This window comes from Cynocephalus volans, chromosome 8 (genome assembly GCF_027409185.1).
Source record: "Cynocephalus volans isolate mCynVol1 chromosome 8, mCynVol1.pri, whole genome shotgun sequence".
Classification (NCBI taxonomy): domain Eukaryota; kingdom Metazoa; phylum Chordata; class Mammalia; order Dermoptera; family Cynocephalidae; genus Cynocephalus; species Cynocephalus volans.
In genome coordinates this window covers 28,440,588-28,456,491 of record NC_084467.1, presented here as the reverse complement: position 1 = coordinate 28,456,491, position 15,904 = coordinate 28,440,588, and the positions used below count along the sequence as shown (strand labels likewise).

General features: G+C 40.1%; 1 protein-coding gene across 1 annotated transcript in view; it reads left to right on the top strand.

Moving 5' to 3' along the window:
* The window catches only part of PSMB2 (proteasome 20S subunit beta 2), a 32,492-nt gene extending 21,481 nt beyond the window's left edge, over window positions 1–11,011 (top strand). Inside the window, exons 4-6 of the mRNA XM_063105224.1 lie at window positions 6,628–6,790; window positions 8,287–8,336; window positions 10,780–11,011. Coding sequence (XP_062961294.1) covers window positions 6,628–6,790; window positions 8,287–8,336; window positions 10,780–10,887 — 321 coding nt within the window. The 3' untranslated portion in view covers window positions 10,888–11,011. The remainder of the gene's footprint in view (window positions 1–6,627; window positions 6,791–8,286; window positions 8,337–10,779) is intronic.
* The last annotated feature ends 4,893 nt before the right edge of the window (window positions 11,012–15,904 follow it).

The following is a 15,904-nucleotide window of genomic DNA, read 5'->3' as shown; positions in this document are numbered from 1 at the left end:
GGTTATTGGAAACAAGCTCTGGATTCAGAGTTCAGAACACTGGTGTAAGAAAACAACAATTAATCCATTTTATTTATTAATGAAGTTTATAAAAGTTTATTATAATGAAGTTTATTAAAAATTGGGCACTGGCAAAGCAATTAAGGTGTTGGTATCATCACAGATTTTTATTAATACCTATTACATGTATTGCATAGTTTTAATTCTCATAGAGGAGTCATAATTGTGTGACGTTAAATCTGCCCTTTTAAAACTTAAAATATTATTGGTCTTATAAGATGTGATAAGTGAAATAGATAGCAATAAATGCTGGTATGTGAAATAGTATATTCTGAAATGTCTGAGTGTGAAATTGACATTTACATAGTGAATCATATTTTTACACTAATTTCCATTTTGTGGAGGCAGCATGGTTTCCTGGAAAAGCATACAAGACTTGCAGTTGAGAAGCCTGAATTCTGGTCCTGACTCTGATGCTAATTACGTGTGTGGTTTAGGGCAAGTCACTGTCTCCTCTTTGAACTTTAGTCTCCACATTTGTAAAGGGGATGTTGGATAAACTAATTGAGTTCTTAGATCCCTTATAACTATAAACTGCATTTTTGTGAAATACTCTCAGTACTCAAGATAGGATTTTAGGCAGCTTTGACAATCAGCTGGATGGAAAGAAATTTGTTCCTTTCAAAGTCCAGTCTCTGTTTAGTACATGTAGAAGTCTGTTTATTAAAACACTCATCTCTAAACAAACTCATTTGTCCAATTGATTCTGTATCTCCTTCCAAATTAGTGATCCATCAGGAGTGGAAGTGTGCCTCACACACTGCTTAGCATTCCAAGGTGCAGTATACTGAAAAAGAAACTGTACCATTCTCCAAGGCACCTCACTCATAGCAATGTCATCCTATTCAATTAGAGGTGACAAAGGCTGGCCTGGCTCCAAAGGAAGACTGTCAATTCCTCTCTTTTTCTGTGTCCACGCTCGGCAGGATGCTTCCTCACGCCCACCTCTCTCCCCCTTGCTGTGACTTTGGCTTCCGCCAGATGTCACACCACTGCTTGTCACTGCTTAGACTCTTGTCGCTGATTTTGTTGTTTCAATCTATTTATCACAACTGTTCTCTTTAGCTGTAAAATTTATGGAATTTCTCACACTCTTCTTAATCACTACAGTGCTTCTTTTTCATGAGAAAGAGAATATACAAGGAGTTACATGTATGTATAATAGTTGGAAGGAAGGAAACATTCCATCTAAACTTAAGGAAAGTTTATGTGTGTGCCATGTACACCCACCATCTCTAAATGTACAAGAGTCCAAAGTGGAACTGAGCTGAGTTCTGTAGGGCTCATAGTCTCAGAAGTACTTAAGAAGTCCGTTTCAATTCCAGGAAAAACTACCTAAGAGTTGTGCTTATTGGCAAATGCCCCTGGCTTAAATTTTACCCCTTTTAGCAAACCAGAAAAAGGTGGTTAACTTTATTGGCTCTCTGTGCTACATCTTTTTGATCTTATTATTTAGTCAAATCTGTTAGTAATGCAGTCAAATCCTAAAAATGATGGTGGTAGTTGTGGGGATAATAGCTCATCTGTATTATTACTATGTAACAGGCATTGCACTGAGCACTTTACATATATTTAAATCTTACCACAACCCTATAATGATGGATATTTTTATTATCCCTGTTGTATAGATGAGGAAATCTCCAAATGACCTAAAGCTCTTCACTTTAAAAATAAGCTTATACCGTGTACTTGTTAAGGGAGCAAAAGATACATTTGTCCCTCCCCCAACTTGTATTAAGAGGCAAAATTTTGGTAGTACCTTTTTCTAGAGGAATTAGAAGAGAGCATCTTAACTAAATGTTTGGATTCGCTTACTAATCATTTTTATGTTTTGTTAGTTCAAAATTATATATTATTTTCAATCTTAGCCTTTGTTATAGAAGATGCCTAGTCATATATGATACAGTTCTTCTTGAGGATCTCATAAAAACTTTATTACCTAGACTTGTTGTCTAAACAGTTGGAATAGTGGAGATGACCAAAGACTAGATTATATTTCACACGGAATAGAGATTACTTGGTAAAACAGGATTTCTGGAAGTTCTGTCATTATTGATTAGTGTTTGCATTTCCCCAGAATAATTAGACACCTTCTTACATGTAATACTGATCATGGGAGAGAAGGGAACTGATGAAAAAGTATTTAGAAAGTGAGGCTTAGTACTCAAGATGGACACATCTGTAAGGGAGGTATGTAATAAATGTTAATTTACTTTCCAAATCAGAAAGTAGATCTTTTTGGGGGAGATAGGGTGGGTTGACCATGAAGCAGATATGCTCTACTTATCTAATATGAATGCTTGTGACAGTGAACACCATTACCTTAGGGCCCCTGAAAAGAGTCCTGGGAAGGAAAGAGGAGGAAACTATCACTTACTGCTTTTCTCCCATATGTCAAGCAATGTGCTGGGCACTTTTTATAAACATCCCTCTGTATCCCTTTATGAAGACAAATACGAGGAATTTATCTTGTATCTGTGCCAGGAGTAGTTGGTCCTCTCCTGGTTCTTGCACTGTTTATTTCATAGATGTTTCATGGATGATTATGTTTCCCTAGTAATAATTACTGTTTATTGAGACTTTTCTGTGTTTTAGGCACTATGCTTACCGTTTACGTGCATTATCTCTTTGAATCTTTACTGCAACCCTTTTGTAGTAGGTATTATTTCATGTTTTAGATGAGAACACAAAATTCAGAGAGATTAAGTGAGTAACTTTTCTAGAGTCACACATAACCCAGCTGTTTTTTCCTGAGATATTTACTTATGCCCTTGGTCTCCACTTTGTTCGATTCTGATTGTCTGACCTGTATCCTAAACTTTTCTTTACTTAGCAACCCCTGTCTGAGGAAGGAAGAAAGAGAAGGACCCAGAGCCTAGCAAAAAGGAACAGTATATGTGCATTAATAGAGATGCTGGCAGTTGACTTAAACTAGAACCAGTTCTCAGAAGAAGGACCTATCACCTTCTGACATTTGTGTAGTGCTTTTCTTAATCTTGTCTTGTGATATTAGGTATTGGCCACATACATATTAAAACATGTAATGCTTTCTGATATGGTTTTTATTACTCATTCATTCAGCAAATATTTGTTGCACATATACTGTATACTTACACGTCATTGAACAAGCCAGACTTAGTCCTGCCTTTGTGGAGTTTATAATTGGCGTAAATATTTGAATAGGTGGGTCATGTCTTAGACGTACTAATTTTTTTCCTAAACACACCATAAACAGTCACACCTATGTATGCTGTAAGACTTGCACAAAATTGGATGGCTTAGAATTTATCTCATTCTAGGAAAGCACTAATGAATCAAGAATATGAGGGAAAGTAACAGTAGTCAAGAAACCCATAATTATGGTTTGTCATTTTGCCACAATTCTTAGAGGAGTGAGAGAATGACAGTACACAAGACTTTATTTGAAATTTTAAAAAACTAGTGTGAGCCAGAGATCTTTGATGGAGCATTCTTAGAAGAATTTCGGAAACTGCAAGTTGTTACACAGATGTATTGATTTAATTAGTCTAGATAACACCATTTATTTATGCTTAAGCATCTCACACATGCAAGAGTTGGTAATTCGAAGTCACACAATAATTTGTGAGTTATATTCTGTACCACAAGATGTAGCTTCTGAATACCAACTTTGGTGAGTGTGTGTATCAGATGCTTAAGCATAAATAAATGATGTTATATAGACCAATTAAACAATATAGTTTTCTTCTGGAATTCTGTTGACATGGGATTTCATGTAACATATTCTGCAAAATCTTCTGGGAGTATCTTTTTTTAAAAATAACATTAGGGCCGGCCCGTGGCTCACTTGGGAGAACGTGGTGCTGACAACACCAAGCCAAGGGTTGAGATCCCCTTACCGGTCATCTTTTTTTTTTTTTTTTTTTTTTAAAGATGGCCGGTAAGGGGATCTCAACCCTTGGCTTGGTGTTGTCAGCACCACGCTCAGCCAGTGAGCAAACCGGCCATCCCTATATAGGATCCGAACCCGTGGCCTTGGTGTTATCAGCACCGCACTCTACCGAGTGAGCCACGGGCCGGCCCTACCGGTCATCTTTTTAAAAATTAATTAAATAAATAAAATAAAGAATAAAGTAAAATAAAATAACATTAATTGTTTTAAACAATTTAATCTCATAGTATGGGCAAATTCCTCACTGGAAACAGAACATGTCTGGTTTCTGCTGGTTAAGGTCTCTTTGGTTATCTGGGCAGATCTTCAATATTCCATTGCAACGTGATAAATTGTTAGGTTAACCATACAGTGGGTGTTCTGCTAGCAAATGGAGAAGAGTAGAATTATTCTCTTAGCAAAAAGATTAACTTACTTTGCAATAGGTAGGAGACTGTATTTTTAGTTCTCTTGGGGAGGGAAACCACCAGTTAGAGTCCCTTTGCTATTCTTTCCCTCTTCCTTTCTTTTTCTATTCTAATTTTAACTGTAAAAACACCAAGGTATTCTATGTCTGCTGGATTTTACAGTGCTGCTTTTACGCTCTTTTAAAAAAAAATGTTATTATATATATTTTTTATCTTTAGCTAATTTAAACAGGTTTTGTTGCTGTTGTTTAAAGTGGTAAGCTATCAAAAGCAGACTTGGATGAAGTTAATATACTAGACATTTTGGTAGGGTCTTTTCTTCCAGAGTTTGGGATTTTCACCTCTACTATTTATTCTCACCATACTCCCTAGAAGACAGAAAGGAGAAGGATTGATTAACATTGTTTTACACACATAAGAAAATAGAAGCTCATAGGGGTTAAGCGTCTTGCCTAAGGTCAGACTTACTAAGAAGGTAGTCACAGAACTCGGCAGAGAATTCCAGAGCTTGGCTCAGACAGTACAGCACACTACACATTGGGAAATGTGATAGGCAGGTAATTATTTTCTCAGAAGTCTTGATTACTGCTGTTCAGTTCTTATTCCTTTGAGACTATCCACCATCTTATTTCCAAAGCAGAAATTTGTTTGGAGGTTAGGGCTCCTCTGTAATCTTCAGGAGATGTTAGGAGCTCTTCCTACTTAGCCCAGCTGGCTTGGAATTCCAAGTAAGTATGTAATATTTTCAAGTGTTCTTCTAACAGGAGTTTCTTTAGGCTGCCAAGTGCCCATGTTAGTCAGTGATCAAAGAATGCAAAATGTCACTTTTAGGACCATTAGCTCTTACTACCTCATGCTCCATAATATGGTGTCTCATTTACTGTTCACTTCATCTAATATATACATAAGTTTAGAGATGGGCACATAACCATGGACAAGGCCCGTTCACTAGCCACTGAAGTAAATGCAAGAGGAAAAACACATCCTGCAGAGAAAAAGGAAGCCATATAAAATGGGAGTCCCACCGCTGATGCCTGGGGGCATAAGCAGATGATTTAACATGGTAAATGGCCCAGCTGGTGTAGAAAAAAATAACCATCCATTTGGAGATGAAGAGCAAGGCAAGGTTCTCTGTAGTAACTTGTGTTTTTAGACTTAATAAAAAGAAGGGACACCTATCAATCCAGGTTATAATTACTTTATTCATCTCTTTGATAAAAATTACTTTTTAGCTCTCTTAGGGGAGCCTTGTTATATTAGAAGAATGTTAGCATTTCACCTAAAGCTACAGTTCCTCTAGAGTTATTATGTTTCTTTGTGTTTGTGGACTCTCATAACTACCGCCTTCATTGAAAGTCTAGTGATGTGACTTAAATATTTGAGACCATTATGATTCCCTACCTCATAAAGTGTTTCTTTTATAGTGGAGCACACAGTTTACCATTTGAGATCTTGGTACAGATGCCCAGACTGAACTTGTTTATTTTGGATGATGTGGTTGGAGCTGCTACTTTCTTCAGTCTGTGGCCTGACACTCTCAGAAATGTGCTTGTTGGTTTCAACGATTAGGAATGACACAAGAGCACTTGTGCTTTGCCTTTAAAGTGCTTTTGTAACAGGTTCTCGTCCATAGGCTGTAAGAAGAAAGCAGCTATATCTGAATGTGCTCCAAATGTTCTTCTGTTCAAAGAAAACAAGTCAACCTCCCTTCACCTCTTACCACATTCCAGGTCCTGTAGATTTCTCTACATTTTTACTTTTATTGTGATATACAGGTTGAGTATCTCTAATCTGAAAATTCAAAATCCAAAGTGCCCTAAATTCTGAAACTTTTTGAGTGCGGACATGATACCACAAGTGGAAGATTTCACACCCATCCTCATATGATGGGTCATGTGTTTCATGCACAAAATTATTTAAAATATTGTGTAAAATTACCTTCAGGCTATGTGTATGAGGTATATATGAAACATAAATGAATTTCATGTTTAGACTTGGGTCCCATCCCCAAGATATCTCATTATGTATGCAGATATTCAGAAGTCCAAATAATATCCAAAATCTGAAACACTTTTGGTCCCAAGTATGTTGGATAAGGGATACTCAACCTGTACTCACATGCTGCTAATATTTTCTTATTCATCAAGAGTCAGAATACTCCCACTTGCTATGGGAAGAGATGTTGGTGTTCTGCTTTAGTCATCACTTTGCTGTATCTTTCATTTGCAGACTCCATATCATGTGAACCTCCTCCTGGCAGGCTACGATGAGCATGAGGGACCAGCACTCTACTACATGGACTACCTGGCAGCCTTGGCCAAGGCCCCTTTTGCAGCCCACGGCTATGGTGCCTTCCTGACTCTTAGTATCCTGGACCGATACTACACACCAAGTAAGTACCAGCTCTTTAGGTAGGAAGCAGTAGCAGAGTCCTGCCTTCAGCTGCTTCGTTTTGTCTGCCCTTGGAATTGGGTGGTCAGGGCTTGAATGGAGGATGGATCCTAAGAAGCACAAGCAGGTACCCTCTGGAAGCTGCTTTCTCCTGTGGGTCAGTAGGGTCTTTGAAAAGCTGATAGAAGTCCCTCCTTTGCCAGCCAAAATGAGGTATTGCATATTTCTAGAGCTGGGTTTTGTTGTATTTTCTTTCGAAGTGGGGTTGAGGTAGATGTCATAGTAAAATATTTTTATTAATTTCTGTAATTCTTCAGTTACAAGAGTTAAGTGTTTTCACTTGTTTTTCTCTGACTAGATGCTTATTGGCATCTCAGCTGTAAAGAATAAATGAATAAGCCACGTAGTTTTTGTGTTTGTTTTGAACTTGAGAGGATGAACAGTTGTCCAACCTGACAACTGAGAGTTTCTTTGCTTAAACATCAAAGTTTTTAAGGCCACAAACCTGGGCCCTGCCCTTGGTTGTCATCTAATGGCCACTCCCTCCTGTAAGAAAAACTGTCTCTCTACTTGTTCATGAATTGTCAGCTTGTCAAAGTTTTAGACACAGGGATGCTTTTATGCTACATTCTATCTTCTGACTTCAATCTCAACCTCGATTTAGCCACTGTGTGGATAGGCAGTTGGGATTCTCAGCTTTTACATACTGTAGATGTAGCACAGATAACCGCTTCTCTTCTAACATTCCATTCTTCCCTGTCAGTTTTATAAGAATCTGGCACGTTCATTCCTTTTTGGTGCTGCCCTCTCACTCAACCTCAACCACACTAAAGCTCCAGACCACATCCTGAAAAGAATTATCCTGGCCTCCTGTGACTGTTTCTTGATTTGGCATCTGTCAGTAATACAGCTGATTTGCCCACCAAAATAACAACTAACCACCTCTGAAACCTAACTACATAATATGTCATCCCAGTTTGCCATGCCCACAGGCAGTTACTTTCATTCCTTTTTTAGGAGAGTCCCAGTCCCATCCGATGAATTCTTTTCCCATTGTTAAGCTGCAACCCAGCTGGAAAGTGAAGCTAAAACTCTGGCCCTGTCCTTCCTTTCCCAGATTTGCAGCTGGCTAAGGCAGATGGAATTAATTTAAGCCCTAGACTAAAGGGGGTGGTGGGGTGGGCCATGAAAAAGAGAGGCAGGCTGCTGGACTTCTTCAGAGGCAGACCCTGGTCAAGGGAGAGAGAATTCTGTCATGCTTACCCTTCTCTGTAACAAATCAATTTGCACTGGCTTGTGGCTGCTGGAGCATTGGGTCTGGGGCACCCTCAACTGCATGTGGAATAAGTTTGTTGCAGACTAGCAGGCAAAGCATTTTTTGCCTTTTCCATTTGTGTGGCACTGGGACCTGAAGAAGTTTGAAACTTAATCAAAAGCTGCTGAGAGTTGGACTTCATGACAGCACCCTGAATGCTTGGTCTCTGTGTTCTCTTTCAGCTATCTCACGTGAGAGGGCAGTGGAGCTTCTTAGGAAATGTCTGGAGGAGGTGAGTAGCTCCCATGGGATCCCAAAAGGAACGTTTTGTCTTTCTGTTTGCCAGTATTTTTCCTGTTCCTCGTTTGCATTTTTTCTGATTTTTGCCAGAAGGTGTAATAAATACCCACTAACCAGATGTGAAGTTGTTACCACAGAAGAGTTTGGTGTGTGTAACAAACTTATTCTTCTCTTGGGTCACCTCCTCATCAATGTCAGTTTTACAATTTAATTACTTTTCTTTCTGGTTCATCCAGACCAGTGGTTTTCAAATTTTAGTGTGCATAAGAATAATCTAGGGAACTTGTTAAAAAAGCAGATTACTGTCTCTGCCCCACTCCACCCGCCCAATTTAGATTCTTCCTCATGTACAGACTGAGAATCTCTGTTTTAACTAGCAGTCCCATATGATGTTGCTAAAGATGGTAGCTGGGGCCGTACTTTATACTTGCTCTGTTCTTGTGCTTTTGGTTTGTGAGACCAGGAACATGGACCACGTGCATTCTAGTACTGTTCCTTGAGTCTGAGGCTTTGGGTATGAATGTAGGATCAAAAAGCAGCCCCATTAGGCTTTTTCATTCTTTCACTATTCTTGTGGCATATGGATGAACAAGAATGGTCTAGTGAGAGTAGGAGGTTGAGAGCAGGTGGAGGCATTGGAAATAATGTCAATTTGCCTCTTACCCAAGCCTGTCATTTTCAGTCCACAATCACCCCTTCACCCCTGTTTGTAAATTTCCTGTGCTCAGCCAGTGAGCGCACCGGCCATCCCTATATAGGATCCGAACCTGCGGTGGGAGCGCCACTGCTCTCCCAAGCGCTGCACTCTCCCGAGTGTGCCACAGGGCCGGCCCTGTAAATTTCCTTTCTAAAGCACGAGCTGAGAATGGGTTCACATGCTTTTCTTTTCTTATTTTGGCGGCTGGCTGATAGGGGATCCGAGTCCTTGACCTTGGTATTTTGAGTACCGTGCTCTCCCAGGTGAACTGACCAGCCAGCCTTATATGCTTTTCTTATCCATTCAGCTGAGAGTCCATATTAATCTCACAGCCCCAAGGGTTACAAGAGATAATCAGGAAGAAGCCACTAGAATATCTAGGGCTCTTGAGACTTTATTTCCCATGAATCTTAAAGAGGGTCATTTTAGAAACCCTTATTTACTATCATCTTTTCTTGATCTTGTCAGCACCACACTCAGCCAGTGAGCGAACCAGCCATCCCTATATAGGATCCGAACCCATGGCCTTCGTGTTATCAGCACTGCACTCTCCCAAGTGAGCCACGGGCCGGCCCTACATCTTTTCTTGATCTTGGAGCTTGTTTCTTTTCTTTTCTTTTCTTTTTTTTTAAAGATGACCGGTAAGGGGATCTTAACCCTTGACTTGGTGTTGTCAGCACCACACTCACCCAGTGAGCTAACCGGCCATCCCTATATGGGATCCGAACCCGGGGCCTTGGTGTTATCAGCACCACACTCTCCCGAGTGAGCCACGCGCTGGCTCTTGGAGCTTGTTTCTGACATAGGAGTCATCAGTCAGAGAGGACTCTGGAAATGGAATGGGATGTTGCTGTCCAGTCTTCAGCTGCAGAGGAGATGGGAAACATCAAGGGAAGGAGGGCTTAAGTCTGGGGAGGTAGACATTTCCAGCATAGGCTCCTAGGGGAGCTGGTGGAGAACTTTGTGTCTTCTCTCAAGAAGGAGGAGGTGGAGGCTTTAAGTGAAGTATGCAGGCAGAGTAGCCACAGAAGCAAAGATTTCCTCCAGCTGTGCTCCTCAGTAACCTCCAGCTGGGTTAGTGGGGCTGTCGTTTTCATGTACATAGACCACAGCTCCTTTGGAAGAGTCTCTCAAGCAGAGTCAAGAGAGTGCAGAGATGTTACCTTAATGACAGGTCATTGGAAGAAACAGAAACAGGGGTTGTTTCACGAGCAGTTCTGTTGACATCCTTCTCACCACTCCTCTAGCTACACATTCAATCACTCACACTCTCACACTTTTACCCAGTCCTTATAATGTGGGTGTATGACTGGAGCAAACTGTTGGAACCTAGGAATGCACTGCTGTGGTCCAGAGCTTGTTCCTAGGGTGATCACTCCTTGTTAGCTTATTACCTTGAGACATTTTAAGAAAGAAGTCTGTTACCAGACTGACTGGTAACAGACTGTGCGGAAGAAAGCATTGGATTTTCTCATTCTTTCATCAGCTGACTGGCCAGAGACAGGCTGCCAGCTGCATCTCCACGCTCATGCTCACAACCTCCTAATCAGCTTCTAGCTACTGTTTGGGCTTTCCTCAGTGCCCTAGCACCGACTGCCCTGAGTAGAATGTCAGTTCCACAAAAGTAGCAGTTTTTGTCTGCTTGTATCCCCAGTGCGCAGAACAGAGCCTGGCACATAGTTAGTGCTCAATAAATATTTGTTGACTAATTTCTAATTTTCTTCATTTCTCTCTGCAGCTCCAGAAACGCTTCATCCTGAATCTGCCAACCTTTAGTGTTCGGATCATTGACAAAAATGGCATCCATGACCTGGACAACATTTCCTTCCCTAAACAGGGTTCCTAACATCATGCCCTTCCCACTTGCCAGGGAACTTTTTTTGATTGGCTCCTTTATTTTTTTCTACTCTCTTGATGTGCACTCTTGATAGATGGTTAATTCAGAATAAAGCTGAATATGGATAAATAAAGCTTTCTAGTTTGGGTCTCAGTTTACCTATCACCGTAGAAAGGAACAAGAGGGAGGATTATCTTTTTGCCAGGACCTCTTCCCTTTGTTATTGCTCTAAGTGCCCTTTAGCAGCTGACAGCCCCACGTTCTATTTCACTGCCCAGCTTCCTTTCCAACTAGCTCCTTCATACATCTTGCTTGCTAATGTCTCATTCCCTTTAAAGCAGTGTTTCCTTTTACCCTGAAGCTTAAATTTTTTAAAATTAATTAATTATGGGACTGGCCTGTTAGCTCAGTTGGTTAGAGCATGGTGTTGTAACACCAAGGTCAAGGGTTTAGATACCTGTACCAGCCAGCTGCCAAAATAAATAATAAAATAAATTAATTTGAATAGGTAATACATGCACTCAGTAAAACATGCAAACAGTACAAAAACATGTAGTAAAAAATGTTTCTCCTGTTATAATAATCTAATCACCTGCTTCTCTTCCCAGAGGAAACTTCAGCTTCTAATTTCTTATCTGTCTTTTAAGAGATATTATGTTTTTGTATAAAGAATGCATACACACAGGCATATAGACAGACACACATCCCCTTTAAAAAATGTTTAAGTGTTCTACATATTGCTTATTTAATACCATATTAGAGATTTTTATATCAGTACATCATAAAGATCTACCTATTCTTGTTGACAGTTGCATAATATTCCATTAAATTTATGTACCATGGGCAGTTAACCAGATGTTTGTTTTACTGTTAAGCTAGCTTTTGGGGAATAATGTAGATTTTTTGATTGGGGCCACTAAAATAGTGGTTCTTAACCAGATGTGTGTATCAGAGTCACCTGGGGAGTTTTCTTTTTAGCATACATGTAGGCTATACTCCCAGACTCTAAGACGGTTTGGAGCCTAGACATAGGAATTTTTTAAAAAGCTTCACAAGTAGGAGCTGGCTGGTTAGCTCACTTGGTTAGAGTGTGGTACTGGTAACACCAAGGTCCAGGGTTCAATCCCTGTGCCAGCCAGTTGCCAAGAAAAAAAAAAGGCTTCCCAAATAATTCTTATCTTTTGTAAAGTCATGATGGAGAGCGCTCGATTAAGGTCTTTGGAGCTATGGTTCTAAAACTTTAGTGTGTATCCCAACCCTGTAGAGCTTATTGAAACACAGATCACAGAGTCCTGTCCTCATACTTCCTGCATGTTTAGGGTGGAGCCTGAGGTTTTGCATTTCTGACATTTTCAGTTGATGCCGATGCTGCCAGTCTGGGAACCACACTTTGAAACTATTTGGTCTTAGACTAAGATAAGCCCTACTTTACCCAGTTCTGTGCTGTTCTTAATACCACATATGGATAAGTTTTTGGTTTGTCTGAGATGAAATATATCATCTCTTTAAGATGCTACCTACATGTTATAACATTTGTGTTAAGTTTTGAGTTAACATCAGACTTGGGTGTCCTACACTTTTTTTTTTTTTTTGCAGCTGGCTTATTCAGGGATCTGAACCCTTGAACTTGGTCTTATCAACACCATGCCATATACACTTTTTAATAAACCAATGGTAAATGCTTTATACCATAAGAAAAAAACTAATCATCGAATCAATGTGGTAAAAGATGATTCACATCACCACAACTGGTTCAACCTCCAAAACCACTATGAATATGCATAGGTTTGGACTTAACAGCCAGTTTACTTAATCTCTTTCTGAGATGTCAATTTTAAAGGTGCCACGATGATTCTGATGCTCTCTCCAGTGGAGTACCACTACTAAAGCTAGGCAGTCCTGCTTCATGGTTATCCCATCTGTAAAATGGTTGAAATAGTACCTATTCCATGGGATGGTTATGAGAATTCCAAGAGGTAATAAATATTTAGTACAGGGCTTAGCATGTGGTAAGTGTTCAGTAAGTATATAATTGTTGGTAAACTTTATTCTGTGTCCAGGCTTCCCCAGGAATGAAATGGTTCTCTGCCTTTGAATGTCAGTGTCCCCAAGGCAACAAACCAACCCTAATTCTCAGTCTCTTTTCTAACCCTAACCCTAACCCTAACCCTCTTTCCTGAGCTCCAGGTCAACTTATTTCTAGATATCTCACCCTCCATCAAATACAACATTGCTAAAGCAGAGCCTTACCATCTGGCTCCTTCCTAACCTCTTACAATCCATCTTAGAGAATTAGAACCACCTGGCTCCCAAGTACCCACGTCAGAAACCTAGGCATCATTTGTACATATATATTGTTTGTTTGTTTTGGTGGCTGGCCAGTATGGGGATCAAAACCCTTGACCTTGATGTTATAACACTGTTCTCAGCATCATTTTGGAATAAATTTGGTTTTTATTTTGGAATAAATTTGGTTTTACAGAAAAGTTGCAAAGATCATAGAGTTTCCTTATACCCCTCACCCAGGTTCCCATAATGTTAACATTTTGCATAACCAGTAAGTTGCCGGAGTAGAAGGTCTGGGGTGGCCTGATAGCTGGCCTCAACCCATCCTGTCCTCTTAGCAAGTTCTTGACTCTGCCACAGGAAAGAATTCAAGAGCAGAGTCACAGTAGACCGTGAGAACAAGTTTAATGTAAGGAATGAGAGATTTCACAGAAAGAGTGTGGCCTAGCTCCAGAGACTGAGCAGGGCCCACACCAAGTTTGACACAAAAGTGAGAAATACATAATTAAAGTTTAGCAGAGTGCAGGCTGGCTCAAGATAGTGAGCAGCCACTTGCTGAATGAAAGTAAGTTTAACTCAAAAGAAAAGCATACACATCTCAGCCAGTGAAGTGCAGGCTGGCCCTAGGAAAGTGAGCAACAACCCTGCCTTCTGCCAGGATTCAACTATGAAGCTTTGCTATTTGATATGTATTCACAATATCTAATGAATATTCAACTAAAGGGGGTGGTTCCCTGTTATGGAACATAGTCTTGCACATTCTCAGTTGGTCTCCTTTTAGGGCATGTTCATTGGTCAAATTCTATCACGTGCACTGAACATATTGAAGAATATTCTGTGCTCTTTAGCATCTCTAGTGGAAGGTCATTCAGAGGATAAACTCCCACTGAACATGCTTGGTCACTGGGGTCATGTAAGCCTGTATAAATTCCTTTTACTGAGCATGCTCAGCTGTTGGATTTGCATAAGCCCACCCCTTGTGGTCTCCCTGTGTTGGTACCAAAAATAGGTCCAATAGGCAACAGTAACTCTCCTCTAAGGTAGGGCCTAGAGGAGGGACCTGAGGCCTTGGGCAGTAGCTTGAAACCCAGAAGTGTGTCCTGAAACCTGAACCCAGGGAAACTGAGCACCTCCTATCTCAATGGTGCATTTGTCAAAACTGAGAAACCAACATTTGTTGGTATGTTAGTATTAACTAAACTCCAGTCTTTATTCAGATTTCACCAGTTTCCCCCCTAATATCCTTTTTCTGTTTCAGGATACAATCCAGGATACCACATTGCATTTAGCTAGGCATCATTTTTGATACCATCTTTATCTCCTATCTTCACAATGCCACCAAGTTCTGGCATTTCTACTTCCTAAATCTCTTTTAAATCTCTATCCTCATTATTCCGGTTCACCCCCTATCATTTCTTGAACTACTTCAACAGCCGCCTAACTTTGCTCTACTTTTAATCTCTTCCCTCTCCAGTTCTTTCTCCATTCTTAAAAAAACTAGTTTGACCATCCATCCTTTTCCTCGCTTATAATTTTGATGATTTTCTGTTGCTTATAGAATAAAGCACAGTTCTTTGGTTTGAAACAGCATGCATTTATAATCTTCTCACAACCTAGCTCCCCAATTTTCTTTCCCTCTTCTACCCCTCATAAAGCCTATGATCCAACTAAATTTACTTGGTCTCAGTCATACACTTAGAACTTTACACCTATACTTGCCTACTGTAAGAAGACTAAGCGTTGCTTTATGGAACTGCTCTTACAGGTGTATATATGTATACATGTGTGTACTGAGTCATGATGCAGTGTACTCTGATATCTTCTATTTTCTTCTGCTGGATTTTATTTTTTGAAATGCCAGTTGTGTCCTAAATAGATTCCTGAAGTTTGAAAAACACTGGGAATATATCAATTCTTTATATATATATATATATATATATATATATATATATATATATATATATATATATATATATAAATTCTTTAATACTCCTGGCCAAACACTGCTCAGAATGGTCTCTGATTGGTTCTCATTTGCTTTCAGGTGATGAGTACACAGAAAACAATGTATTCCTTCCCAGGCTTGGGGTGGGAGGGGGATAGGTTGGAGAAGAGAGTAGCTGTTTTGCCTCAGGGTAGGGGAGCTCAGCCTTGACTACAGAAAGGTGGGAAGGCTGACGAGGAACCTCTGAGAGAGTTGGAAGAGGGTACTGCAATGGCTTGAGAAGCTCATGGTGTCACCAGCTGAGCAACAAGAGCTGAGCCTGCACTGCTTGAAGCCCAGTGTCCTCGCTTTGGCCTTTGACTAGAGCAATAGCAGTGACCACGCAAGAGAAGGAGGCACATTCTGGGGGTTCTTTCTAGATGTCTGTGACTCACTCAGTTCCCGTGTGAGTGAGTTATGAGTGTGTTTGGGAGGAGAAAGGCCTGCATCGCCCTCACCTTCCTTCATGAGGTTTTAGGGAGGGAAGCTTTCCAAAGGCTACGCTTTTCTTATTTCTGCTGGAACACTATGATCCAGGAAACTAAGAAAATGGGAAAGTCTTTTCTTTAAATGAGTATAAACTTTTAAACTCCCACAATTTGAAAATCACGATGGTTACCCAGTATAAATACTCCTCATTTAATTCACAGCTACTTGCTCTGCAAAAAAGAGGCCATGTAAACCATCTATGTATGCTTTTTCTTTAACCATCATCTACTTTCCTTAGGGCTAAACCCAGCTAGTCAGAGGCTAAAA